The sequence below is a fragment of the Saxophila tyrrhenica genome (assembly GCF_035928015.1).
Source record: "Saxophila tyrrhenica strain CCFEE 5935 chromosome Unknown scaffold_22, whole genome shotgun sequence".
Classification (NCBI taxonomy): Eukaryota; Fungi; Ascomycota; class Dothideomycetes; order Mycosphaerellales; family Extremaceae; genus Saxophila; species Saxophila tyrrhenica.
In genome coordinates, this window is record NW_027041754.1 from 1 (window position 1) to 20,714 (window position 20,714).

A 20,714-nucleotide genomic window follows, 5' to 3' on the forward strand; every position below is an offset into this window, starting at 1 on the left:
GGTTAATAGACCTACTAACTATACCGGAATATACTAAACCGCCGTTATAAGGGTAGTAAAGGCTAAGAGCGACCGGGTATATAGAGGATACCGACTACTAATATCGGTAGATAAGATAGGACTAAACTCTTCCCGTAACGTAAGATAACGGGTTAAGACTACGGATATAGAGTCTCTAGTAGTAACCGGAGGATTAATATACCCTCTAGCTACCTCTAGGCTACGATAGTAGGGCTTATCTAGGCTCTACTAGAGTAGCACCTAACCTAGTATAGCCCGTCCTTTCTAGCTATAGGATAGGGTACCTATTTAAGATTACACTAAGGGCTATATATCTAGGGAAGTATTCGGTTATCGCCGTATAGAGTATAGGCCGGGAGTTAGACGGTAAGATCCTATATTTAGTAGGCTTATCTTAGACCCTTCGTTGGGCTATCGGGCGCATCCAGGTAACTTTCAAGTATATATTAGCTAGTACGTAAACAAGCAATGGAACCCCCTAACCCTAACCCTAATAAAAATCTCTATTTGCTTTTAGCTAGTAGGTATAGCTAATATATAATATACTACTATTGTTAGTATCTTAAAATGTAGCTTTTGTCTACTATAGTCGCAAGGTACGTCGGTCGCAAGGTACGTTCGTCGCGAGCATTTAAGGTCGTAACGTGCGTCGGTCGCGAGTCGGAGAAAGCCGACGGAGGTACACCTACGTCTATCTCTCTACTACCCTTCGGCACCCGAAACATCATGCCCGCGTAGTTGTCCGGTCGCAAATCATATAAACCTGTATCATGGTTCACCACAAATTCTCTAAAGTGCATGCTCTTTATTCAACCTCGAAAACCACATCAGCTCCATCTCCCGCAATTTCAACATGTCGCTGAGCCCGCTCCAACCATTCCACCTCACGGCCACCGGCTACAACATCAACTATCTCCCCGAATACATCGCTCTCCGACATGGCTTCTTCCGCGAGCAAGGATTGGACGTGACAGTCAACATTCCGAAGCCGTGGGACCTGGTATTGGACAACCTTGCTAGAGGTTCAGCCGACATGGCCCTGGGCGGCATCTGGGTTCCTTCGATGTACCGCGACCGTGTGCAGGAATACACCGTCTTTGCGCAGATCGCAAACCGCTGTCCGCTCGCACTTCTCAGACGCCGCCAGCGTAAGCCATTCAAGCTGTCCGATGTCGCGGGAAAGACGGTCCTGATGAAGTCTGGAGGTGGAGCGAGCGTCGGTTTGTTCTTCAAGATGCTGCTGCGAGAGAACAAGATTGATGAACGATCTGTGGACTACATCCAAGACCTGGAAGGCAAAATGCTGGGAGAACTTTTTCTTGGCGGATGTGGTGACTACTTTTGCACTGACTTGTTGTCCGCTCTGGCGATGACAGCTGCCAATCCTGATGTGGTCATCGGCATGGAGATGGTTGCTCAAGGCGACATTCCGTGGAGCGTGTATTACCGGGAGACAAAGACGATCACGCCGGAATTCCTGGATGCGAAGAGACGCTTCTGCCTCGCGGTCGAAAAGGGCATCGAATGGGTGCTTGCGCATAATGCTGAATCGTTCCGAGACGAGCTTGCCGAACTGTTCCCAAATGTACCGGTCGATGTCGCTGTTGGTGTGACGAACAGCTTCCGGAAGAACGGGATGTGGACGTCCACGACGGTGCCACGTGGCGGGTACGAGAGATGGCAGAGGGGCTTAGCCGATGCTCGCCTGGTCGACTCGCCTTTGCCGTATGAGACGGTGATGCACAAAACGCTGCCTTGCGATGGCTGAGTGGGGTGATCTCTCCGGTCACAGAATGAGTGGGACAATCTGCAGTCAGATAGCAAACGCCACAGTCCTCACTGCCACCAGTCCGTACCAAATCCCATCTCATTCACAGAGTGGTGATTCATGTCAACGTATTCCATGTTCTCAAAGCTGGGCCACTGTGCAGTAGAGCTGAGCATCTCGCTAAAGGCAAAGTTGTCCATGGATAGCATGTTTGACATGTAACTTGCATCGTCTTCAGCAGTAGGCATTGCCATTCCTTCACGAGGTGGCCGCAGCTGTTGCAATAGATCTTCGACTTGCCTCTCGAGCGCCAACCGGGTTTGTCTTTCCTGCTCGGCGTCATGGGTGAGCAGCCAATCGATTGTCGCCGCGGAGAGTGTCTCGAATGCATCGCGACAGCCTGCAGCGCCCGCAAAGCTTTCCGACAGCGCCGAGAGGGTAGATGCGCAGGAGTTGAGAGTCGAAATGCTGCTGCTGGCGGTTCTCTGTCTCCGGAGTTCCTCTGACAGCCACAAAACGTATACGATCCCCAATCCAGCCATGAAAAGCTCGTGAACTGCCTTCCAATGGATGTCGATCTTGCCCTCCCGCTGGAGAGATTTGATGCTAGTGATCAGCTTAGTAGAGGCATCAAAAGTCATGAAGAGAGACTCCGTCGATGGGTGCTGAGCTATTGAATGCGGCCGATGGAGCAGTAGTATTGCATTGCTATACACTGCATCCCAGTAGGCACGGTGGGCAAATATGGTAGATGGATGCGCTTTTTGGGGCTCTGGGATGGTTTCGTACCAGTGTTGCAGGCGTGGTTGGATGTCTTCCAGCCATGCTGAGTAGTCCACCCGCGGGTAGGCCAGCTTTGGTTCCCAGGTCTGGTTGTGCAACACGTGCTTGATCTCAGACTCCAGCTTGGACATCTTGAAAAGCGAATTGTAAGATTCGTAGCAGTGGGCATCATGCGCATCATGACTGAGACACGCTGTGTACGGGCCTGGCAGCGGCACACGGGTGCTCTCGTCTAGGATTCCAAACGGGCGGCCAAGCAAGATGCATAGCATGCGGTCAAATTGGTAGGTACAGTACCAGAGTGACCGCCGCTCGTGGAGTACAGCCGCGTCCGTCTGCATTGATTGCTCTTCGGTCTCCCAATGTAGGCCTACGTCGATGCATAATCGCAAAGCGAAGCCTGTCAAATGCCAGAAGCTTCCCCGAGAAGGGCACAATGCGACATATTGTGCCAGCAAAAGCACTGCACGGAGCGTCTCCAAATCACTAGGAGAGTAGGAAATCACATGCTCAGCCAGACCTACAGCGGACTGAAAGCACCCCTCGCTCTGGCTGGGTCGGCCACCAGAAGGGACAGGGACGTCGAAAAGCGCTATAGCCAGTACCATATACGTCGTGAACACATCTTTCTTCACAGCATGGTCCAAGGTCCGAGTACTGCTGGCCGCTTGGTAGGCGTTCCCAAGCGCTTCTTTGACCGGTGCTCGCTCGAGGATCGGAAGATGTGGTGTGCGGTATTGGAAATACACATCGACAAGATGATCTGCGGCATGTCGTGGTGGCAGCGAAGCCTGCCGCTCGATCGCTGATATGGAAGCAGGAGCGTTGTCCTGATGTCGTTCGTTCGCTGACGAAGGAGTCGTGGCATCCACACGAACCGCAGCCATAACCATCTTCGCAAGAGTGATACCGCTGCTCTGCCCCACGAATCGCGGCTGTCTCGAAGGCTCAACAACGACATCCTTGACACTCTTCACGAGATCCCGGACTTGACCTGAGCTACCATCTGAGGCCGAAGGAGCAGGGAGAAGCGGCGAAATGCCAGACAAGCGAGTGCTGGAATGGGACAACGCTGGTGAATTCGAGGCCTCACCGTTGAGCGGTGTAGGTCTGCTTTGCCTCTCAAGACGACGTACCTGCTGGGTCAAGGCTTCAACTTGCTTCTCGAGGTCAGAGACGTAGTTACGAGGGACCTGACCGCATCTTAGCAGGTCCTACATGCGATGCTTGGGCAGTAAACACCGACCTCAGCCTGCTTGGAAGCATGGAAGGTCAGGCATTGAACGCCAGCACCGTCGCAGTTGGAGCACTTGGGCTGCTTCATGTCACACTGCAGCTCATCATTAGCCCATCGTCTGTTGGGTAGGCCCCAAACAGGGGGCGGCCGGCGAAACCCTTACTTTCTGCTTCCTCCGGCGACACCTTGTTGAGATATGTTCAGCCACATTCAGCCCAGCTACAGACTGGGTGCTCCAACTGACCTTTGACAGGCACTCACGCCCTTTGCCAGCCTCGGGCCTGTTCGCAACGGCGAGTTCATCGGCGTCCTCCCGGTGAGCAGCAGGGGATGTTGTGTCGAGACACACAAGGCTCCGCTGGCTCGAGGAAGCAGGCAATTCGCAACATGCCGTTGATGGTTTCGGAGGTGGATGTAGGAGTTTCAAAAGCACAGTGGACTTATCTCCCCGACGATGATCGGAGAAAGCCGAAAACGACATCCGTCCAATGAGCGGCAGTTCAAGAATCGTCAAAGGACTGTCCTCGGTGCGCACGTGATCGTATGTGTAAAAGACCACCCTTATCGCTTCGGGACTTGTTCACCGCAATCTACCACGTCCAGACTGTATGGATATAGGTACACTTGCACAGGCAAGCCCGGCTTTGTCCGAACGGAGCAAGCAAGTCGGCAACCTTATCGCAAGATGTTGCTATCGTGAACCACGATTCAGCAGTGATGGACGAGCACGGTAGACGTCTCGACGAGATTTGGTGGATTCGAAAAGTGCATATAACACGACGTGGACAGCTCATGAATAGATTATCTGGGAGTAGTCTCGAAATAACGATCAACTCTATTCATCCACCGCCACACAATCCTCGTTCCAAGCACAACGAGTGAAGATGGAGAACAAGTCTGCTTCCGTCGACCATGATGCGAAGACACCAGTCATCGACCTTGCTGCAGGAGTTGATCTTGCTGCGGGAGAGATGGTCAGCGACATCTACGTCGATCCAGAGAAGGAGAGAGCTGCTCTGAGGAAGTTCGACATCTACGTCTTCCCAGTGTCAGTCATCTTCATTGTGCTCGCCAGTCTGGATCGAAACAACGTAAGCAAAATCCTTGTATGGAGAGAAGAACGCAATCTGACCCTCATCCGACAGTTGGGAAACGCCAGAGTCTTTGGTCTCGACGAAGACCTCAACTTGCATGGCAATCAATTCGGCACCATCAACACGCTGTCGAGCGTATGCACCATCCTCTTCGAACTCCCCTGGGTGCTGGCGGTCCGACGATTTGGTGCCCGAGCAGCACTTGGTACTGCGTTTCTCGCATGGAGTGCTTGCACCATCGGGACTGCTTTCATCAATACGTACGGCCAAGCCATTGCTGTCCGCATGCTACTCAACACCGCAGAAGCCGGTCTTGCACAAGGTTTCGCTTTCCTCTTCTCCACCATCTACCCACGAGCGGAGGTTGGAAAGCGTGTGATGAGTACCAACCTGGCACAATGCATCTCCGGAGCTTTCGGAGGGCTTTTTGCTTTTGCTGTGCAGTCGATGGGCGACAGGCTTGGTCTGGCTGCTTGGAGGTAAGAGACCATTGAACAAACCGCTACAAAGCCTGAGACACTTGCTTATCCATTTGCTCTTCCTTTCGCAGGTGGCTCTTCATCGTAGAGTTCTGCGTTACCATCTTCATCGGTGGCATCGGATGGATGTTCCTACCCAAGGCTCCCGAGAACGCTTGGTTCCTGACGGCTGAAGAGAAGGAGACAATGAAGCTGAAAAAGGGGCGCGACTTCTTGCACAGAGGGCAGCAAAAGTTTGATCGCAAGTGGATCAGGCTTACCTTGAAGGACCCTTACGTGTATATGCTGGGTCTGGCGTTCTTCACTTCTTCCGTGGCCATCAACGGTTTCGGTGTGTTCTTGCCGACCATCATTCTGGGGCTCGGCTTCGAAGCGCTGAAGGTGAACTACATGGTAAGTCATCCCGCCCGCAGTATTCGGGACACCGCTGACACTACCCGACAGACGATCCCGGTGTACATCTTGGGCGCCGTGTCTTTGATCACTCAATGCTACTTTTCCGACAGGCTCAAGAAGCGTGGAGCGTTCATCGTCGGCTGTTGTGTTCCCGTCGCGGTCGGATACCTCATCTGTGTCGGCTCGAAGAATCCCAATGCCGGCTACGCCGGGATGTATGTTTTGGTCCTTGGTAAGTCAATTCTGCACCTGGACTTCGCTGGTGATGTGGTTTAACGCCGGGACAGGACTGTATCCAATCTCAACGCTTGCTGTGGCGTGGATCACCAGCAATCTCGCGCCAGACGACAAGCGGGCCATAGGAATGCCGCTGGCATACTCTTTTGCCAACATCTCGAACGTCGTCTCCTCGCAGCTGTACCCCAGCCAGCAAGGGCCGCGCTACGTCCAAGGCAATGCAGTCTCCGCGGGCTTGACAGTGGTCGCTGGCTTCCTGTACGCTGCGTGCTGGTATCTGCTCCGCAGGAGGAATGTGAAGAAGGCAAAGCTCATTGCTGAGGGAGCAACCACGAACGGCAAGGAGGGCGACATGAGTCTGGACTCGATGTACATCCTCTAAGAGGCGTGTGGAAGCTTGCAGCGCATCTCTGTATGCGGCCTCGAGATGTGTTCGATCGGGATAGGTCTCATCACACCGTTAGCCGCCATCAAAATAGCTTGTAAGAGACTCTTCCGATGATGAGTCTGACTTAAGCGGTTAGGACTTACGTTGCCTCCAACTGTAGCTGATTATGTCGCTTGGTTCGAAGAACTTTCAGCAACCGAGGTCGACATCCAAGTGAAGAGTGGTCTCATCTTTCTTGGAACACAAACCCTCAGGTCTTCCAATCCTAATCCTCTCCCAGGAACATTGGCCCACCTATATCCGTGACTGATCACTAATAATACAAAAAACCTAGGTTATTGTGTGCGGCCAAAGGAGGCGTTGTACCACATCGCCGAAACATACGTAGGCATCATTTTCCACAGATACCTCATCTTCGACACCAACAAGTCACACCCCCAACAACCTGTCTCGTCACCCAAGTCCATCAACAATGTCACAAAATCCATCCAACAAGCCCGTCATCGCGGTTGTGGGCGCAGGCCCAGGGATTGGCGAAGCCGTTGCCCACCGCTTTGCGACCGAGCACTTCGTCGTCGCCCTCCTCGCCCGCACTGAAGACAAACTGCGGGACATGGCGCAGACCATCAACACTGATGTCGGCGCCGGAACAGCACATATCTACTTCACCGACCTTCGCATCGAAGACTCTGTAATCTCAGCATTCAAACGCATCAGATCCGAGCTCGGTCCCGTCAACGTGCTCGTGTACAATGCCGGTGCGCGTCGCGTCAATGGAAAAGCGCTGATTGACACCACGAGCGAGGAGTTTGAGAACTTCACAAAGATCAACCTTTTCGGGGCGTTTTGGTGTAGTAAACTCGTCATACCAGATATGTTGGCCGCTGGAAAAGGCACCATCTTGTTCACCAGCGCAACCGGTGCCCTGCGTGGGATGCCCGGTCTCAGTTCGTTCTCTCCTGGAAAATTCGGATTGCGCAGTTTGTGCCAGGTCATCACGCGGGAGTACCAGGCCAAGGGCATCCATGCAGTCAACATTATCATCGATGGGCCGGTGGATGGCAAGCTGATTGGCGGCGTGGTGAAGAGACAGTGGGAACGCAATGGAGAGAGCGAAAAGGTGGCGGAGGTCGATGCCTATCTCGTCCAGCCCAGGGAGCTGGCGCATACGTATTGGTTTTTGCATACACAGCCGCGGAGTACATGGACGCAGGAGTTGGATGTCAGGGCGATGAAGGAAGGACTGTTTACGAAGCTGTAGATTGAACGTCTTCTGTAATTGTTTCGCTCCTCTTCGCTAATTTTGTTGAGAATATGGATGAGGATATCTGCCAATAGACTACGACAAGACTGAAGATTCGTGAAATTGAACTTGAGCACACCAAAGTCGACAGCTGAGGTCTACAACCTCGCCTTTACGCCCGCCCCCATCTCCTCTTTCCTCGCCTGCTCAATCAACACCCTCCTCAGAATCTTCCCTGCGTTACTCTTCGGCACCGCCTCGACAAACCGAATGCCACCCCTAAGCCTCTTGTGCGGGCTCACAAGCTCATTGAACCACTGGTGCAGCGCTTCTTCCAGCTTGTCATCCCCCCTGTACCCAGCAGCAACGACGACATATGCCCTGGGTAGCTCGGTCGCACGCGCATCGCTGAACACACCGACGACGGCTACATCTGTGACCGCCGGATGCCCTAAAAGCAGACCTTCGAGCTGCGCTGGGGCGACTTGGAACCCATTGTACTTGATGAGCTCCTTGACGCGATCGGTGATGCTGATGTTCCCAGCTTCATCAACAAAGCCAATATCACCCGTACGATACCAGCCGTCCGCATCGAAGCTCGCAGCAGTCGCGGCAGGATTGTTGTAGTAGCCGTTGAAGACGTTAGGTCCCTTGAGGCATACTTCTCCCTCTTCGCCATTCTTGACTTCCTTCCCATCGACGACAAGTTTGGCAGAAATACTCGGCCACAAGTGCCCACTACAACCAATCGGCTTGTTCCAATCTTCAGTGCGCTGGCCGGCCACCCCTGGCGCAGCCTCGGACATTCCATAACCCTGGCGAAGTGGAGTCTTCAGGCGCTGGTATAGTGCCTGTATGATTTCCTTCGGCGCAGGGGCGGCAGAAGAATGCATCTCACGCAGAGAGGAGAGGTCGAATCGATCGACGATGGGACTCTTCGCAGAGCGAGGGCGACAGGTGGCACGATGTATGCGAATGTGATGTTGGAGTCTTGGACAGTGCGGCAGAAGGTCGGGAGGTCGAAGGAGGTCATAATGTAGGTTGTTGTGCCGTCATGAAGCGGGTAGAGCATGAGGACAGCGATACCTGTAGGTGGAGATGAATGAGCGATTTGCGTTGAAGTGGGATATCAAAGCACACACCGTAGATATGGTACATCGGTAAGAAGCCTACACTTCTATCCGTCTTCCAATGGCGTGGCAATCTGACCTGCGTGTACTGGACCAGGTTTGCGACCACGTTAAAGTGTGTCAGCATGACGCCTTTTGGCAAGCCTGTTGTTCCTGAGGAGTAGACTAGAAAAGCGAGGTCCTCTTTTGGACCGATAGTGACCTTCTTCGGACTCGCCGTGATACTCCCTTGGAGGCTCGAGTAGTATGCTGTGGTATTCTTGGGATCCGTACCCCCTACCAGCAGAATTCGATCCAGTGGGAAGCCGATTTGCGATGCTGCTTCGAGGGCCACATCGACACAGGCAACGTTGGTGATTAACCCTTTCGCACCCGATGACTTCAAGTGAGACACCAGCTCGTCTACCGTGTACTGGAAGTTGCAAGGGCTAACGACGCCTCCTACCAGTAAAGTGCCGAAGGTGACAGGCACACATTCGAAAGTGTTCGGTGTCATCGTGGCCAGAGTATCGCCCTTCTGCCATCCCCACTGCTCCTGCAGTCCGCTTCCCCATTGTTCGGCGGAAGAGCGAAGTTGTCGATATGTAAGTGTTTGTGCTGCAGCCACGTCGATGTATAGTACTACATGTCTGTCAGGCTGGGGTGTATCATTTCCTAATAGATTCTGACGCACCGTGATCATCTGGATACTGGCGGTTGGGATGCTCGAGGAAGAACGACCATACGTCAACTTCGGGGACGGACACAGGCGGCCAGGGAGATTCGATGGGCATCGTGAGCAAGAAGGACGTGCAGGTGAGCTTGTCGGATCAGAAGAGATGCAATGGTGTAGCAGCTCAGATGTAGACTCCTCAACTGGCCGTTGCAATTTATCGAAGCTGGGAAACGGCCCCAACATATTGCCGTCGTGAACATGTTCATGGAGTATGCGCACGTCCGATTGTGTCAACTGTTGATTAGTTGTGGGATTGGAAGAGGAAGTCGTGCCTCGGCCGTTTGATACGTGCGCACGCAGCCCACAGACACAACCCCACCGCCTCCCCCAGGATTTCAAAGACTGGGTCGATTTTGGAGCACCACAACCGCTCTGTTTGGCGCCGTGTCTGCACTGCGTAGAAAAATTGAGACCCAGACAGTGGCCCGGCTGCAGCGACTTCTGATGCGGCTGTCGAGCCCGCTGCACCCCCGTACTCTCCAGGTTTGCTGTTGACGGATGAAATTAATCAATTGTACGCATGACGCGAAGGCTCATGGTGCCGCCTTTCGAACGCATAGAACCCAGCTGCAAGAACAAAGACCAGCCCAAACACGACGATAGCCCAGTTGAAGAGGTCTTTGTCAAAGCCAGGAGCCAGAGGGAAGCTGTACCCAAGTCAGCTACCACTCCATATGAGACTGCTCGACTTACAACATGAAGACGAAGTTGAAGGTAGCATAAATAAGGGCGACGACATTGACAATCATTCCTGGAGTCCGATCCAGAGACCATTTCGTAGGCTTCGCGTAAGGCATCTCGTAGTTTGTCAATCGCGACCAGAGCCTGACGCCAATGCAGGTCATGTAGGAAGCTGCCAGAGCTACCCCGGCGAGGGAATTGAAGGCGTTCAAAGCCGTAGGACTCGCCAGATAAATGCAAGCCAATGCGCTCACGATCAAGCACACCGCTGCGATGGACCAGACCGGGACCGGAGTTCCGTCGAAATAGATTATTGCGGTCACAACGGATGCGAAAGGTACGCCGCCATCTCTTGCGAACCCGAATAGCTGCCTGCTGGACGCAGTGACTTGATTGGCAGTTGCTGTGACAGAGGTGACGAGGAACATGGCCACAAGCACCGTTGTAAGCGTACGTGCTCCGGGTGCGTGCACGAGACCGAATGCTTCGTGGAAGACTTCAATGAATGGATACCCCGTGGGAGAGTCTGATATACGAGAAATGTCCGGTATGTAGACTGCGAGTAAAACAGTGGTGATGAGGGCGAAGATCCAGCTGATGCCGACGGAGCGCCATAGTGCCACCGGCAGCTTCTCCGATGCGTTCACAACCTCCTCGCCTGCAAAAGGATCAGCGTGGACGAGCACAAGGCCAGTCTGTCAAGTTTTACTAAGATGCCACAGGCAGTCGAGCCCAGAGATTGCCAGGTAGCAATTAGGCGCTCCCAGAGGATGTTCATACCAGGGTTCGACCACCCTCGCGCGCCCAGCTGGCTGACTACCGCGTGTGTGCTTGCTCTGGGGAGCGAACCAAGAGCGACAAATGCGAGGATGATCGAGGCGAGGCGGACGACGAGCACCACGGCCTCGAGATACGGGAGTCTTCGCAACAGCAGGACGTTGATGGCTAGCGAGAGGGGTGACAACCATGACGGTGAGCAGTACACCATGCCATGCAGGCGCAGGTTAGGACGGGTTGTGCAGCACAATCAATCCTTGGATGACGGTTCCGGTCCCGAAGCATACCGCCGTAAGGAATGACTGCCAGCCCAGTACTCCGAGCCAGCCGACCACATAGCTCAGCTGTTTCGCTACGCTTTTTGGTGCATTCTCGGCAACAAATCGATACTGACCGCCGGCTGTGGGAGCCCTACTCGAGCCGCATGAGCGGACAGCAGGCTCACCTGGGTCGGGCAGCAACTTACATGGACATCATCTCTCCAAGTGACCAGTACAGGCAGACCAACCCCGGCAAAGGAGCCAGTAAGACAAAGGTCAACAGGGCCCGGCCTCCATTGTAGAGAAGGTATGCCAGTGATATGATGAAGTATTCGGGTGAAATAATCGAGTTGACGGTATATGCTATGCTGCCTGGCGCTCGAAAGGTGCGGTTGAAGGCAGGCTTGACACCACGCACTTGTAGATCGTTTCTGTCCTGCTCTGAAGGGCGGAGACCGGCAGCCTGGGACGATGTTCCTTTAGTTTGGTGAGTGTATTGCTCGCGCTCGAGCTCGCAAGGGGCTTCCATGGTAGTGGGGATGATAGTGGTGAGCGAAAGAAGGAAGTGACGAGGAGCGACGGCGGCAAAGCGAGATACGAGATGCGACCTGCGTTTTCTCCTGCATCAGAACGCTCAAAGCTGCATGTGCTATGCTACAGGTGGCTTGTTAGGGATAGATAAGTGAGCACCACGGTCGTTGTCATGGGTGGTGCTCTGGGGAGTTCCACATTGGCAGACTGGTTCTGCGATGAGCGTGTTGGGTAGCCACAAGAAAAGTCCTAGGCGTACAACGTTGTTCCATGCATACCCTGTGCGTATGGAAGAAGGTGCGTGGTCCGTAGGACGATGGTAGGCAGTACAGCACAGAAGACATCGGATCAACCATGGTCTCGAAGGTCTTGTTCAATGCTCAAGCCTCCGCCAGGCTATCCAAACGTTGCCTCTTTGCATTCGCAGGTCAATGTATCGATGCAAAGCACAAGCGAGCCTCTCCGCGACGGATGACACCTCATGCTCTCCCGAGGTCATGCACTCCACGCCGACGTGCTCGCAAGCAGGGAAATTAGTGGCGCAGTCATCGGCCACATCGTCAGAATCGTTCAAAAACTCCCACGCCTGCCTGCTCGACTTGATGCACTGTACATCACCCCTCTTCCAAAGGAACAGTCTGGCCACCACCACTCTATTCGATTGGCTCGGAAAAGCGTATGCATTACCACCACCTGCCTTCCCGTGGCAGGTCATCTCATCCCCAACTCTGCGCTGCCTGCGAATTTTCCTCACACCGCTGTCTCTGCGCGCCTCCAGCGGTAGCGATAGGTTGTCCAAGGTGCTCATCGCGATGGCGGGCATGCTAGCTTTGGTCGAGGCTCTCGAAAGCGTTCTGTGCTCCCGCTCGCGATACCAACGTGACTCGACATGCAAGAAGGTGGGAGAGCACAGGTCAGGACGCGTGCTTTTATACTGTCATCTGTGCCACCTCGGGGTAGGTGTCTTCAAGCCAGCACGTCTTTCCATTCCGTGACATATTATCAAAACATTTATCCGAGACATATCTCAATCGCAAGAACTGTCGAACTTCTATTTCCCCAAACCCCAGTCCATCCACCCAACATGTCATCTCTCCTCAAGAAGGCCAAAGCCAAAATTGACGAGGTTCGACACCCCTCTGGCTCCGAGAGTGCGCCAGCGGAGGAGCCCTCTCAGCAGCCACAAGTCGAAGGTACCCCTGCCGCAACGGAAGACATCTCGCCGCCAAAAGAGACCAATGGAGAGCTACCAGAGCCTGATGTTGGACGGCCATTGTCTGAACAGTTCGGAGAACAACAACAGCCCGTCGCAGCAGAGCCACAAGATTCCGAGCCGAACTCTGGAACCTACATGAATTACCAACCAGCCCAGGACAGCACAGGCAAGCAGGAAGAGACTGTGACTGAGTCGCAGCCCACGAATCCTGATCTCGTGAGCCAGTTCGAGCCCCAGAGGCCGGAAGTAGGGTCCGAGCAGAAGGATGACTCTGCTCTCAGCGCCATTGGTACGCAAGACATGAGCAATCAAGACGCTGAGCAGCCGAAGGAGAGCACCTTGCCAGATTCCGCTGTTGATTCGCAACCTACTATTAGTGGTGATGAGCAGCCAACGCCAGCAGAGCAGCAGACGGTAGATGGACAGGACAAAGCCGCCGAACAGACCAATGTCAGCAAGGACGAGTCTGTAGAACAGCCCACAGACGATGTCGGTGCGACGACGAGTGGCAGTGTCCCCAGCCAGGCAGAGGATACAAACAAAGACTCTTCTGACCAGATAGCGGAGACACCAGCGGTCCCTGCGACTGTCGCTGGTGGCCAAAGTGGTGAGGCAGAGGAAGCTTGCAAGCCCGAGACGACCGAACTGAGCCAGACCGGCGCCGCGGGAGAGCCAGTAAGTCAAGACGTTGGTGAGAGCGCCACGGCACCCGCTATCAAGTCTTCAGAGGGTAAAGGAGGCAGCCAGGATGACGGCGAGCAGCAACGTTCGGATCAGCCGCGGACAGAACAAGATGACAACATGGATTCTTCTCAAGGCGTGAGGCCTGGTGCTGGTCTGGAGGGTGAAAAGGAGGAACCCGAGGCCGAAGGCGACTCTACTGCGGATGGAGGGGATGTACAGCAGAACGAAAGCGACAACGCCGAAACTGCCATGAAGGGCGGCGTTGGGAGCGGCAAGGATGATGGCGAACAAGAGCGATCAGACTTGCCAGAGAAAGATCAGGACGAGAGCATGGAGAACTCGCAGGCTGTACGTCCCGGCCAAGAGGATGCCGGTATTACTGGCGTGGACAAGGACGCGGAAGGCCAAGGCTCAGAGGCTGCCGACACTACCGAGAAGGAAACTTCGCTGGAGGAGGATTCTTCCAAGGCCGAAGAGAAGCCAGCAGATACGTTGGTTGGCGCCCAAGAAGATGCGCCCAAAACATCTGAGCCGACTGAAGAATTCAGGGCGACCAAGACCGGGGACGAGAAGGCCGCATCAACAGATACTGAACCGAGCAAAGACACCGTGAAGGACAGCGAGGGCAGCAGCCCCGAAGGTCAAGAGTCGAAACCATCTGACGAGTCTGAGGATACTCAAGACAAGAACATTGGTGACGCACAGATCGCGCCAATGGAACATGCAAGCGCTGAAGCCTCCCAGGAGCAAGCCGCCAGCGACTCTGGAGACGTCAAGCCAGGTAGCGACAACGATATCAATGACACATCGGAGGTCAAAGGTGACGAGCATGCTGACGACAGCCAACAGAAGGAGAAGGAGCCCTCTGGCGAACCCAAGGAAGCGCAGGACGAGAACATTGATTCCGCACAGGTTGCACCAATGGGACAGGAGACCTTGGAGCAGTCGAAGCAAGCTACCGGCGAATCTGAGGAGGTCAAGGCCGATGCTGCCACCGACGAGACGGGGGAGTCGAAGACCGAGATTGGTGAGCAAGCCACCGAGAAGGAGGTAGCTGATGCTGAGGCTACGGACAAGGACACAGCGAACGACGAGGTGAATGAAGGTGCAGCAAAGACGTCTGATCCGGAGGAAAGCAAGTCGGATGAATCGCAAGGCCTGGCTGTTGGCGCGGCAGCTGGTGCAGCCGTTGGAGGTGGTACAGCAGCAGCGGTTATTGGATCGCAGAGCGACGAGCAACAGAAAGATACTCCGGAACAAAGCACAGATAAGGAGACCACGCAAGAAGGAGCTGCTCCTGCCTCTACGACCGATGAGGCTTCCACGACGCAAGACATGAAGGACACTTTCCAAGAAGAACCAAAGCAAGAAAGTGCGAATAATGCCGAGCCATCGAGCGACGCCCAGACCTATGATGCACCGCAGACGAGCGAGCAGGAAGCTGCCTCGTCTAGTGAATCCAAAGAGACGGAAGAGGCCTTGCAAGCCGCTCTTGATCGTCACAACGCCGCACTTGAGAAGGAAGACAAGGCCACTTTGACTTTGTTGCCGGCCAGTGAGAAGGAAGCGTAGTGGATCCAGATGTCAGTGCGGATGTTCGTTGACGGTGGAGGGCGCAGATGATTGAATCCGCATTAGAATTTGTGAACATGCTCCAGGCTACTGAGGAGGACGTTCTCGCAGAGACATTAGCGTTGTAATGGTCAAGTGAATGTTTGTAATGATACCAACCGACACAGTGTGCTCGCCGTGAGATCTTCCTTCATGCTCCGTTGCAGGGACCGCTTTCAAGTATGCTCGTCCGTGAGCCGTGCTGGAACAACAAGCAAAATACGTGTGGTCGGTTGTAGGCGTGAATCTATCTCAAAAAGTCGTATGTCATCTCACCACCGCGGTGCAAGACTGGCCTATTGAGGATGTGACACCCCCAACTCAGGCCGCTTCACATCTACAACCGGACCAGTGTATTCGTGCCGCCCCTTGAACACGTAAAATAGCATTGCGATCGCGAGAACACCCCCGAGCATCACCGGAGACCAGTTCCTGTGTGGATTAGCATACGGACACCCATGAACATTCCTTCCGTTGGCACTTACATAGTCGAGGCAGTGACGGGTCGAGTGAGAGGCCACATGATGAAGAAGATAAGAGGCGAGAGAAACGCAAGACCAAAGACGTTCACCAGCTTGCCGGTCAAGACGATTAGCTGCGCGGCGACAATTGCGGGCATCTTGATCAAACATACCATGCCAAACCTTCCAAGCGACCACCTCCGTTCTGGGAGCTTGCTGCTGCGCATCCTGAAGCCGACAAAGGTCGCAATGGTCAAGTAGTACGACAGGAGCGTTGCGAGCGCTCCAAAAGACGTGATGGCTTGCAGAGCCACTGAAGAGCCGATGTTGATGAGACTGATCAGCGCGGAGATGACCAGTGATACAATGACGGCGGGGAGTGGGATGTTCCAGCGCGGTGATACAAGGGATAGCCAACTGTATCCTGGTACGCCCTACATCACAGTCAGTACTTGCCATGACTTCGACAGCTTCTCGAAAGGCCACCTTATCGCGAGCAAAACTCCAAAGCTGCCGACTCGAAGCTGCCACTTCTGAGAAGGCGCATCCGGCGAGCATGATGGTTGGAATGGCTGTCAATGTGTTGGCTGCGGCGTACGAACCCGTAGCATTGTAAAACATCTGCAGTATGTGAGTAAGGTAGAACAACACTAGCCAGAACATGTTTGCATGCTTCTCTTGCAACCTCACTTACCTGAATGAATGGGTACCCCGTCACTCCACCCAATGCCGCCTCAGGGCTGCCGAGACAAAAGCAGATGGTTACAACCATAATGAAGACCAGGGTGACGTTGAGAAGAACAGAGCCCATAATGGCCTTTGGCAGCGTAGAAGATGCGTCTTGGGTTTCTTCACTCATGTGGACACTGCAATCGTAGCCCACCAATACTGCCATTGGGGCAATGAGGCCTATCATTGAGCTTAGGCCAGTGGTCGGCCAGTTGCCGCCGTTGTAGAATTGTAGCAGCACCGCTCTGGCATTCGATGGCGTTGTGGTGCCCCAGAGCGTTCCTACTATGGCGAAAAAGCCGACGATATGGATCACTAGCAGTCCAGCTTCGACCCAAGGCAATCGGCTGGCGAAAAAGGTAACGAAGGGTATGCAGAAGAAAGTGACGGCGATACTCAGCAGAGTGCCATGCCATCTCTCGTAGATGTAGTCCGGTGTGTTCAGAGCAATGAGACCCTGGACGATCTGTTGCGGTTACTAAAAGGTCCGAGTAGAAGCGCGGCGTCCCTCCATACCGTGCCGACCAAGAAGCAGACGCTTGCGAGGTACATCTGCCATCCGATTGCCGTGAGCCATCCGGACAAGTAGCTCAGCAACTTCTGGTATCGTCGGGGAGCAAATTCTGACACCCACTATAGATATCAGTCAGTATACAAGAACCAATGCAGTTTCCAGTCGAGCGTACATGGTATTGTCCGCCAGCGGTCGGTGAGCTCGTAATAAAAGTCAGGAGTCAGTACATTAAACCATCCGCAGGTCACCTACATCGAAGCCATCTCTGCATGGCAGTCAGCATAGGATGCTCTTCCTCGACAGGGTCTCTCGATGGGATTTACCAGCTAGGGAGGCATAGACGGCAGTCTGTCCAATGGCGCAAGCGATGAAGCCCCAGAAGAGCAGCGCTGTGCCGCCATCTGTCAAGACGAAGCTCAGATAGCTGTCATAGTCAGTCCACCGAATACCATTGCGGCGAGCCTTCGTACGTCAAGATGCCTTCCCAGCTGGCGATGCAAGTGGAGGCAAAGCCGAGCATTGTCAAGAAGTTGAAGTTGCGCTACTTGAAGTCTTAGCACTCTATCCAGATCTCAGACTCGGATGGGACTGACCCTCAACACTTGCTTCTTGCCCAGGACCGACATGTCATGAGCATCGTTGGATGTGCCACGATACCTTTCGTGCACATGGCCGTCTGACGGCTTCCCGCCATCATCATACAACATGGCCATCCTGTGCTGGATCGCCTGCCTGCTGACTTGATGGATGTCACACTCAAGGAAGGATGAAGATGAGAGTAGCAATCGCTGCGGCGATATCGCCCGAGGAGATGGATCCTTGCCTTGGCCGAAAGAGGCAGGTCGGTTGGACAACCCGAGATGGATCAACAGCCTGGCAAGAAGGTTCGACCAATTGATTTGATCCATTCAAGCCGTCTCTCTCCTTTCGCGGCCACTGCAGTCTTCCTTCTGCATTTCTGGTGCATCAACACGTCAATCCATCCCCGAGATCTGGCTCACATACACTCGTTTGCCAGCCCTGCTTTCTTCCGCCACAGCGATGTTGGGACGGCGAGCGTGGACTTACGCCACGGCCAGTTTCATCGGACTCGCTTTGATCTACATCATCTTCATCAACGACGCCGTCAATCTCCCTGGCAGCAGAACTCAGACATCGCGCCCCATCACGCAATCGACACCTCTGAATCGTACACGTGAAGATGATCTTGAACGCGTGCTGGGGCCGCTCCGGCAGTACGAAGATGGATTCACGCAAGTCCTCATTTCGCTTCTGGAATCAATGCTTTCCAGCTAATGATTGTAACAGCATCGTGTCGCCGACCTACCATCGCACAGAGGCGCTTCCCGAATACCTAGACAACTACGCCACGGGCAAGATCCCCTCCCTCAGGAAAATCATCCTCATCTGGAACAACGAGGAAGACGCTCCTGCATCGCTCAACCGCTCCATCGCCAAGTATCCCGTGCCGGTCGTTCTCGAGAGGCGCGCCCGCAACTCCAAGAATGAGCGCTTCCGCCGCACGCCAGCCATCACGACCGCCGCCGTCCTCGCGCTCGACGACGACATGGTCATCATCCCGCGCGACGTGGAGTACGGCTTCCAAGCCTGGCAGACTCACCGCTATCCTCGGAGTCGCATGGTAGGATACGTGCGGCGCCGTGTCAGTGCAGATGGCCACTATCGCATGTCTCCGAGCCCGCAAGGGTACAGTATGGTGCTGACGAAGTCCGCCTTCATCCACGTGGACTGGATGGACCTGTGGTGGGCGGACACGCTGTTGATGCAGGACTTCCGGGACTACGTGGACGCTCGCAAGCTGCCGGAGAAGTATCCCGACCTGCGGACTGGTTGCGAAGACATCGCCATGTCGTATCTCTACGCTCACCACACCCGGATGCCGCCGCTCTGGGTTGCCGATGCAACTTTCCATGATATCGGACACGCGAAGATGGACGGCATTTCGACGCAGCCCGGCCACAACGACGCCAGACAGGCCTGCGTGCATCACTTCAATGATGTGTTCGGGAAGGATACAATGGTTGATACGCAGATGCATGTGACGCTCATCAAGGACGACAAGGCAGCGGATTGGGTTTGAAGCGGCGAAGCGACCTTGGCGGAATACTTACCGAAGACTGCCTCCGCCGAGTTTGGTGGTTCTTGGAGCTCAACTCCGTGTGTTCGAGTTTGCCGGCATGATGCCGCTGTGCCGCGTAACATTCCGAGAGGCATCACAGATTCTAGGGCTTTGTGTCGGGCTGGGGGGATGCAAGCGTCGAACCATTGCAGCGAAGGGCACAATCAGTGGTTCTCGAGCATGATCAGAGGTCTGGGCGAAGCGTCCTACAGGTGTCACGCGGAACGAGACTTGGAGAAGATGGCCAACAGGTTGATGGCACTGCGGCCCCTCTGCACAAGGTCGTGGAGAAACTTGTTTTGATACTGTATCAAGTACCGACACTAGATGATAATGCATTGTATATGCTACTGTGCACTGTACTTCCTTCGCCATTCCCACAGCTGTCAAAGCAGCTACTGGCACTCCTGACAACTTCATGCAAAGCGTCTAGTAGTTGCCAGGAGGCGCCTTGAATTTCTCGTTCTGGATCACTTCGATCCAATATCCATCAGGATCTGCATCACACGGTCAGTACAACACCACAACTCGCATCTTTCAAGTCTGAACTCACCCAGCACAAACGCCACATTCTTCATCCTCCCATCCGTCAACCTCTTCTTCCAACTTACACCCTTCTGCTCAAACCTCTCGCACGCCTTGTCCAGATCATCCACACTGACACAGATGTGGCCGAAACCCTGCGGCTCGCTGTTCCCATCATGATACACCTTGCCCTCCTGCTTCTCCGTCCCATGGTTCCACGTCAGCTCTAAGAAGCCTTCTCTGCTGGCACCGGGGTTGATGCCATTCGCTGTCGCTTCGCCGGGGTGCGGTCCGTACGCCATAAAGTACAGTGTGAAACCCGCGTCCTTGTTTTCGTTCGTGCGCATGAGCTGCATACCCATGACGTCCTCATAGAACTTGATCGAGACGTCCTTGTCCTTGACGCGGATCATGGTGTGGTTCATACGATAGCAACCCGGGTCCGTCTCTGTTACGTCCTTGGTCTGCTCCACGTTCTTCTGGCTGATAATCTCAACCCAGTAGTCGTCCGGGTCGAGCGCAAAGGCAATATGATGCATACGTCCATCCTCCAACCTCTTCTGAAACCTATACCCAGCATCGCTGATGCGCTTACACGCCGCCTGGATATTATCGACCGAGATGCACGTATGTCCGAACCCCTTCCCGGGCTCCTTGTTACCGTTGGCGACTTTGTAGTTGGGATCGTTCTCGGAGCCGTAGTTGTGCGTGAGCTCAATGATTCCCTCGCGGTCGGTCCAGTGGTTGGAGCCCGAGGCGGAGTTCTGGCCGGCGTAGGCGAGGAAGTAAAGGTCGAATTTGTTGTCGGGGAACTTCTTCTGCTCGATGAGCTGCATGCCCAGGTGCTCGTAGAACTTGACCGATGCTTGCGGGTCTTTGACTCTGTGGTATAATTAGTATTGGTGGGAGGACATTGGTGGTTGCAGGAGAAGAGGGTCATACCGCAGCATCGAGTGGTTGAACTTGTACTTGCTCGTGTCGGTCATCTTGCTCGCTGTTGCTGTCGTGGCGAAGGAGCTTTTGGCAACGTTGATATGATTGGATGTAAGCGCACTTCTTTCAATGGCTCGAAGCATTGGTTGTTTGGGAGAAGT

General features: G+C 54.2%; 11 protein-coding genes across 11 annotated transcripts; 5 read left to right on the plus strand and 6 right to left on the minus strand.

Moving 5' to 3' along the window:
- Positions 1-874: 874 nt before the first annotated feature.
- On the plus strand, positions 875-1,789 carry LTR77_010253 (uncharacterized protein; the record flags this gene model as incomplete). The annotated part of the gene is made up of 1 exon (XM_064807476.1): positions 875-1,789. The coding sequence occupies one exon, from the start codon at positions 875-877 to the stop codon at positions 1,787-1,789; it is 915 nt and encodes a 304-aa protein (XP_064654223.1).
- A 68-nt stretch (positions 1,790-1,857) lies between these two features.
- On the minus strand, positions 1,858-3,896 carry LTR77_010254 (uncharacterized protein; the record flags this gene model as incomplete). Its single annotated transcript, XM_064807477.1, has 2 exons — positions 1,858-3,786; positions 3,819-3,896. The coding sequence occupies 2 exons, from the start codon at positions 3,894-3,896 to the stop codon at positions 1,858-1,860; spliced, it is 2,007 nt and encodes a 668-aa protein (XP_064654224.1).
- Positions 3,897-4,693: 797 nt separating this feature from the next.
- On the plus strand, positions 4,694-6,397 carry LTR77_010255 (uncharacterized protein; the record flags this gene model as incomplete). The annotated part of the gene is made up of 4 exons (XM_064807478.1): positions 4,694-5,382; positions 5,454-5,775; positions 5,827-6,010; positions 6,066-6,397. The coding sequence occupies 4 exons, from the start codon at positions 4,694-4,696 to the stop codon at positions 6,395-6,397; spliced, it is 1,527 nt and encodes a 508-aa protein (XP_064654225.1).
- Positions 6,398-6,875: 478 nt separating this feature from the next.
- LTR77_010256 (uncharacterized protein) lies at positions 6,876-7,664 on the plus strand (the record flags this gene model as incomplete). The annotated part of the gene is made up of 1 exon (XM_064807479.1): positions 6,876-7,664. One exon carries the CDS (start codon positions 6,876-6,878, stop codon positions 7,662-7,664), a length of 789 nt encoding a protein of 262 aa, XP_064654226.1.
- A 140-nt stretch (positions 7,665-7,804) lies between these two features.
- LTR77_010257 (uncharacterized protein) lies at positions 7,805-9,549 on the minus strand (the record flags this gene model as incomplete). Its single annotated transcript, XM_064807480.1, has 4 exons — positions 7,805-8,497; positions 8,545-8,732; positions 8,789-9,397; positions 9,450-9,549. The coding sequence occupies 4 exons, from the start codon at positions 9,547-9,549 to the stop codon at positions 7,805-7,807; spliced, it is 1,590 nt and encodes a 529-aa protein (XP_064654227.1).
- A 450-nt stretch (positions 9,550-9,999) lies between these two features.
- On the minus strand, positions 10,000-11,160 carry LTR77_010258 (uncharacterized protein; the record flags this gene model as incomplete). The annotated part of the gene is made up of 3 exons (XM_064807481.1): positions 10,000-10,138; positions 10,185-10,830; positions 10,953-11,160. 3 exons carry the CDS (start codon positions 11,158-11,160, stop codon positions 10,000-10,002), a joined length of 993 nt encoding a protein of 330 aa, XP_064654228.1.
- A 16-nt stretch (positions 11,161-11,176) lies between these two features.
- Positions 11,177-11,738, minus strand: LTR77_010259 (uncharacterized protein; the record flags this gene model as incomplete). The annotated part of the gene is made up of 2 exons (XM_064807482.1): positions 11,177-11,360; positions 11,416-11,738. 2 exons carry the CDS (start codon positions 11,736-11,738, stop codon positions 11,177-11,179), a joined length of 507 nt encoding a protein of 168 aa, XP_064654229.1.
- A 1,086-nt stretch (positions 11,739-12,824) lies between these two features.
- LTR77_010260 (uncharacterized protein) lies at positions 12,825-15,212 on the plus strand (the record flags this gene model as incomplete). Its single annotated transcript, XM_064807483.1, has 1 exon — positions 12,825-15,212. One exon carries the CDS (start codon positions 12,825-12,827, stop codon positions 15,210-15,212), a length of 2,388 nt encoding a protein of 795 aa, XP_064654230.1.
- A 335-nt stretch (positions 15,213-15,547) lies between these two features.
- On the minus strand, positions 15,548-17,475 carry LTR77_010261 (uncharacterized protein; the record flags this gene model as incomplete). The annotated part of the gene is made up of 9 exons (XM_064807484.1): positions 15,548-15,683; positions 15,737-16,146; positions 16,199-16,333; positions 16,407-16,907; positions 16,958-17,074; positions 17,128-17,155; positions 17,208-17,220; positions 17,279-17,379; positions 17,426-17,475. 9 exons carry the CDS (start codon positions 17,473-17,475, stop codon positions 15,548-15,550), a joined length of 1,491 nt encoding a protein of 496 aa, XP_064654231.1.
- Positions 17,476-17,996: 521 nt separating this feature from the next.
- Positions 17,997-19,056, plus strand: LTR77_010262 (uncharacterized protein; the record flags this gene model as incomplete). The annotated part of the gene is made up of 2 exons (XM_064807485.1): positions 17,997-18,190; positions 18,264-19,056. The coding sequence occupies 2 exons, from the start codon at positions 17,997-17,999 to the stop codon at positions 19,054-19,056; spliced, it is 987 nt and encodes a 328-aa protein (XP_064654232.1).
- Positions 19,057-19,524: 468 nt separating this feature from the next.
- Positions 19,525-20,696, minus strand: GLO1 (Lactoylglutathione lyase; the record flags this gene model as incomplete). Its single annotated transcript, XM_064807486.1, has 3 exons — positions 19,525-19,592; positions 19,649-20,502; positions 20,563-20,696. 3 exons carry the CDS (start codon positions 20,694-20,696, stop codon positions 19,525-19,527), a joined length of 1,056 nt encoding a protein of 351 aa, XP_064654233.1.
- Between the last annotated feature and the right edge of the window lie 18 nt (positions 20,697-20,714).